Below are 6092 nucleotides of genomic sequence, written 5' to 3' on the forward strand. Positions count from 1 at the left end.
GGGTCTGAGTCACCGTCCCCGGAGGTGTTTGCAGGGCGTGTGGATGTGGCATTCGGGGGCGCGGGCTTGGCGGCGTTAGGTTTACAGCTGGAACTCGGTGGCCTTAAAGGTGTTTCCTGTGCCCAGCAGGGATGGCCGGCAGGAGCCAGGACCGGAGCCTGCGGGAGGAGCTGACCTGCGTCATCTGCTGCGACCTGTTCAGCGAGCCCGTCATGCTGGACTGCATGCACCACTTCTGCAAGGCCTGCATCCAGGGCTACTGGGACAGCTGTGACCGCGTCCCCTCCTGCCCCCAGTGCCGCCGCGAGTTCCCCGGCCGGGCCTTCCGCACACACTACCTGCTGGCGGGGCTGGTGGAGAAGGTGCGGCGCTGCGGCTCCGCGGAGCACCGGCACAAGATGCAGGTCAGTGGCTCCTGCCCGGCTGGGGACAAGGGGACAGGCACCGTGTGAGCCCTGTGCAGCCACTCCGAGCCCACCAGCCCCTTCTCCCCAGTCATTTCTCCTGAGTGCCGCGACATTTCTGTCTCTTTCTGATCCATTCCCTCTCACTTCTCCCTTCCAGCTGCCTGTCTCCTGGACTCTTCCAGTTCTTGCATTTGTTTCCCTCACTGCTGTGCCCAACTTCTGTCTGCAGCCTGGTGGTTTCTCATGGAGGGATCACACAGCCAGGGCTGAGGGCTGCTAGGGGGTCCAGTCCCTGCACAAATCAGTTCACAGCACATGGGGCTTAAACCTTCTGAAAAAAAAATATCCCAGGCTGGAGCTCCCAGTCTTAAAACTAAATATATTTAGTTATGTGCACACATATATGTAATTCTCTTTGTTCTCCTTACTGCCTTGATAAGAAATCCTGTTGCAGCCTCCCTCTATTGCTGGCCTCAGGAGTTGGGATTGCTCCTGAATCACAGCAGAGCAGTGAAATGGTCTCCTCACCCTCTTTTCCTCGGTCCTGCAGAAGCACCTGGAGGAGGCTCTGCAGGCCCGTCGGGAGGAGATGGAGAGCCTGGCTCGGAGGAAGCGCGCGGCGCAGGAGGCGATGGGAGGCCTGACGGTAACGCCCTCGGCAGCTGGTTCTGTGCAGCCCTGAGCTCGTGTTCCGGGGGGGGGGTGTGTAGTGCTGCTGAGATACAGCTCAGCTTCCTGTAAAAACTGGGACAAGTCACTGCCTGGGGACCTGAGGCACCTCCCCCAGGTGTTTGCCAGGGCCCATGGCTAGTGAGTATTCCAGGGAGGCTTTGGGAACAGGCCTTAAGTGCTCGTTAGGGCAGCATCGGCAAGGTGCATTGGTGCAGCAGAGCTGAAATGGTGTGAGTGGTGAGAGGTGCTGGCTGAGCAGCCTGGTCTGGCCCTGCCAATTCAGGAGAGGGTTAATTCCTAGAAGCTCTAAAGTCCTCTTCTGTGTCTGATGGGCTGGCAGCAAAGCTGAAGGACCTGGGTCCGCAGTGATGTTGGTGCTGCAGAGCAGAGGCCTTGTCATAAGGACGTGTTTGGGTTCACTCTGAGGTGATGGAAGGAGCCCGAGTGCTCTCTCGGGGCTTGAGTGGCACCAGGCTGCCTGCTTGGCACTGATCCATGAAGCAACAACAGCCACAAACTGACTGTGCTTTCTGCTCAAGTGATGTAAAAGTATTCAAAGCCAAGGAGGGAGAGTTTAAGGAAAATAGAAGTAGTTCAGAGGTGAGATAAAACTGTTGGCAGACTGCCTCCTGACCAGAGTCTCTGTATGCACTGTTTTGTACCTCTGTGCCACTGCCAGATTTGGTATAGAGCTTTGAGGCTAATTAACAAGTATTAGCAAATAAGCACATGCAGCTGATGTCCTTTTGCAGTGGCAGAGCTAAGTGGTGTTTCAAGAGTAAAGGAGCAAATCCTGATCCAAACGAGGAGCATATGCACATCCTCTGCAGTTCTGGTGTGCCAGCACAAGCACCTGCTAGGACAAAGGGAGACTGAGGCACCATATGGGCTGGTTAAGCTTCAAATGGACTCGAGGAGATGGGTTTCCTGCTGGTAGAAAGGGATGTGTGTGTCAGGAAGTGCTCCTCAAGAAAATGAGGGCTAAGGTTGCACTTAGAGATTAAAAGCTTAAAGACTGAGAAAATAAGAAGTCATTGGCTGTCTTCTTGTAAACAGGCAGGAGGGCAGTGAGCACCACAAGGTTGTCTGGCCGACTAAACAACTGGAAAGAAGTGACCTCTGAAAAGAGCTGAATGGGGTTTTATCAGCCTTAACTACAGAGATTAGTTTGTGCAGCTCCCCCATTTCTCCCATACAAACAGGAGCCCTGAGAGACAGAGGCACCAGAGAAAGAAGAGCAAGTTACCAGTGTTGGGCAGCTCTGTCCAGGGTCTGGCATGATGTGAAATAAATCCTGAACAGCTGAGTCTGCAGGTCCAGAAAAGCAGAAGAGCACCAGTGTTGCATACCAGCAAATTCCTGGTAGTGTGGGAGAGGCCTGCAGGCTCCCACTGTGCCTGTGTGCAATGATTTCTAGTTAAGGTGACCAAGCCATTGGTAGGATTTAGGTTTTGGGTTGTATTTTTTTCCCCTTTGGCTCTGCAGCCTTGAAAGTTGTTCTTGTGTCCTGTTCTCCATCCCAAAAGCCATGAGTATGTCTGAGACTCTCTGATTTCCAGGACTCTGTAAGCAGAGTAATGGGCCAAGCCAGCCTGTGTACCTGCTTGTGTGTTTTAGCTGCCAGACTCATACTCTGCCTTTTCCCTCTGCGCAGAATGTGTCTGGGGAGCTGAATGTGAAGATCCGGGCAGAGTTTTCCCACCTCCATCAGATCCTGGAGGAAGTGGAGAGGGCTGTGCTGGCAGAGCTGGGCAAAAAGGAAGAGCAGTCGCTGGTGCAGCTGCGCGGGGACGTGCAGCGTCTGGAGGAGGGGATGTCAGTGCTGCAGAGGGACATGGAGCGCATAGAGCAGGCCCTGAGCATGATGGAAGAGGTGTCACTGCTGGAGGTGAGCATGCTTGGCTGGTAGGAGGCTGTGGGATGTTTCAGGATCTGAATTTGGGATGGGGAAGAGTACTAAATGATGGCACTAGGCTGTATCTAGATGTTGGTCTCGCTGCCATCCCTCTGGAATATCTATCTGAACCTGTGGAGTATAGAAGCTTTAGCCACAAGGGGTATGGTGATCTCTGGGATGGGGTGGGTCTTGGGAGCCTTCATCCTCTTCTGTCACCCTTGTGAAATTGCCTTGGCCCTGGTGGCCAGGCAGTTTTCCCCAGGGTGGGGGTCCTGGCAAGTTAGTTTCCTCTCTCTGTGCTTCGTGACAGCAGGAGGTAGGACAGGGAGCTTATTTGTGCAGCTGCATGAATTACAGACAGTGACTGCTAATTCTCTTTTCTCCTCACTGCAGGTGGAGAGCCTGGATATCAGGTACGTGTCTGGCATGAAAGAATCTGATTTCAGGAGCTTATCTCTGTCTCTGGCTGGGACTACATGGGGGAGAGATCTTATCTCAAATTTTAGAAGCATCACAAATTGCTCAGTGAGCTGCTGGTGCTGTGCTAGGTGGGGGCTGGTCCCCAGCACATACTGGATGCTGTCCCCATGGAGCATGCATGTCAAGACAGCTGGGCTGGATGAGTGAGTGGAGGAGATGTGCTGGTTTGGAATGGGTGCAGGAGCCATGCGTGCTGTGATGGGGAGCAAGGCTGGTGCCACAGGCTTTGGGTGCCTTTACTTCTCCCTGTGCCCTTTTGCAGCTTCAGGGATGCAAAACTGACCCCAAGGTGCAGCTTTGAGGCTACAAGTAACTGAGGGGCAGAACTGCTAGAAGGGAGGGTGTCCCTATCCCCTCCCACCCCGGGTGCTGCAGTGAGGTGCAGCCCAGCTCCACAGGCCTGGCCTGCTCACCCCTGCAGGAATCCTGCTTGGCTGTGCTGGGTGCTGCCAGACCTGTCTGTCCACAGCCCTGAGCCAGTGGCAGCGCTTCAGGGGGAGTAGGAGCTTTGTGACCAAGACCTGTCACAGGCCATAGTGTTCTGCAGGCCTGAGGGCTTGTGGCTCCCTGGTGGCCCCGCAGAGGGGTGAGCTGCAGCTCTCTCTGCCCTAGGCCCTCGGTGTGTGTGGAGACCCAGCCTGCCTTCGACCTGGAGCGCTACAGGGACAGCCACGGTGGCCCCTTGCAGTACATTTTCTGGAGACAGATGCTGCGCTCCATCTGCCCCGGTGAGCGCAGGGCTGGGCGTGGGGGATGTGCTGGTGGGGCTGGGGCTGCTCTGCAGAGGGAGTGCAGCCGGTAGAGTGTTGTGCTTGATGTCTCCACAGCTCCTACCCCGCTCACCTTCGATCCTGAATCAGCTCACCCCAGCCTGGTCTTCTCCAGGGACCTGACGGCGGTGACAGAGAGGAATCGACCCTGCGCCGTCCCCAGCAGCCCCCGGCGCTTCCTGCAGTGCGTCAACGTCCTGAGCTCACAGACCTTTGACAATGGCAAGCACTACTGGGAGGTCTGGGTGGGCACCAAAACCAAGTGGGACCTGGGGGTGGCTGCTGAGGACGTGGACCGAGCGGCGAAGGTCAAGCTGTGCCCGGAGAACGGCTACTGGACACTGCGCCTGCGGAACAGGACAGAGTACTGGGCCACCACCACCCCCGGGGTGCGCCTGGCTCCCCGTCGGCCTCCCCGGAAAGTGGGGGTCTTTCTGGACTGCCAGGAGGGCACTGTTGCCTTCTTCGATGCAGGGGACATGTCCCATCTCTTCACCTTCCACCAGGTCTCTGCAGAGAGATACTGCCCCTTCTTCAGCACCTGCTTCAGCGATGGGGGGGAAAACGTGGCGCCCATGTACCTCTGCCGCCTCTCCCTGTGAGGGACAAGGAGGAGCAGGGGGCTTTGGGGACCCCAGCCTGGCTCCTGGTCACTGCCTGGGGCTGTGCTGGAGGCCGGTTCTGCACACGTGGACCTGGTGGGTGTTGGAGGGGCTCGTTTGGTTTCAGTTTTGGGAGGAAGGAGGGACATGAGTCTCTCCGCAGCTCCTGTCTGTTCTCTTTTCTCTGTGCTATGGGCTGCGGGTGCCACACTGTATTCCTGGAGGTGCCTGGCAGCCCTCAAACAACAGCCTTCTGTGCCTGAGCATTGCGTGGTGCAGTAACCTCAGCCACGGGGCTGCAGTGAAGGTGGCTGCAGGCTGCTTGCACCTTCCCTCCTTTTATACTCCCACCCATAAACCTTGTGGAGGAAGGCGGTGCTCCTGGAGCACCATCGGGTGCCCCTTGTCACAGCTCTGAGCTTCCTCTGAAGACCTTCATGGGGAAGGAGTGCTCTGGCGTGGGGAAGGGCTCCAGGCTGGCAGCAGAGGGAGCTCCATGCTCTGTATGGGACCCACTGCAGCCCGGGGACTGTGGTGCTGCCTCGCTGCTACTCTATCACCAGTAAAGTTCCTTAGACCAGTCTGCTGGGCTTGCATGTTGGGGTCGAGGGGGAGCGACTGTGGGGTGTAGCACAGCCTGAGGGCACAGGGCAGCCCCCAGCCTGGGCTCCTTCCTTCCACCTGCAGCATGGGAGCTGCTGCTCTCACCTGGGCTGTTCCTCAGAGAGCATCTCTCCGTGGCTCTTTTGTTTGCCCCCACCCCAGGTTGTGCTGTTTGGGAACAAGATGGAGGGTTTCAGAGTTCTGTGGGGTGGGGAAGTTTGTACTGAGCCCATCCCCAGCTTTAGGCTCTTGGGATATGAGATCCAGTCTCTTCTGGCCTGGCTGGGTTTTAAGGACTTGTGTGTATGAAAACTGCGAAGTCCCATTTCGGGCCAAGTTCAGGAAAGCCCGTGGGGAGCAGGTGCTCCCAGCACAGCTTGTTGGTTGTCAGCTCTGCACAGCCACAGGGCTGCCCCTTCAGGAGGGTGACTTGGGGATCCCAGGGGGCAAGGTGAGTGGATTTGGCTGGTTTGTGTCTGGGGGATGCTGGCTGTGTCCCCAGCTGTCTTGGCTTTGCTCAGAGTCAGTGGGTTGACTTGAGGCAGGAGGTGCTGGCATGAGTCTGAGCCTGGCTGGTGGGATTGATGGGTGGGAGCGAGGATGGCAGTGCTGGAGTCGGTGGAATTGCAATGCTTACCCCACTCAAGTCTACTCCAGCATC

At 56.8% G+C, this 6092-nt stretch overlaps 1 protein-coding gene across 1 annotated transcript in view; it reads left to right on the top strand.

Annotated features, from left to right (window-relative positions):
* The window catches only part of LOC104386451 (nuclear factor 7, brain-like), a 6740-nt gene extending 1912 nt beyond the window's left edge, over positions 1-4828 (top strand). The window contains exons 2-7 of the mRNA XM_009995065.1: positions 158-404; positions 958-1053; positions 2734-2967; positions 3370-3389; positions 4069-4184; positions 4284-4828. Of these exons, the coding sequence (XP_009993367.1) occupies positions 158-404; positions 958-1053; positions 2734-2967; positions 3370-3389; positions 4069-4184; positions 4284-4828 (1258 nt within the window). The remainder of the gene's footprint in view (positions 1-157; positions 405-957; positions 1054-2733; positions 2968-3369; positions 3390-4068; positions 4185-4283) is intronic.
* The last annotated feature ends 1264 nt before the right edge of the window (positions 4829-6092 follow it).

This window comes from Chaetura pelagica, unplaced genomic scaffold (assembly GCF_000747805.2).
Source record: "Chaetura pelagica isolate M959 unplaced genomic scaffold, ChaPel_1.0 scaffold420, whole genome shotgun sequence".
NCBI classification, from domain to species: Eukaryota; Metazoa; Chordata; class Aves; order Apodiformes; family Apodidae; genus Chaetura; species Chaetura pelagica.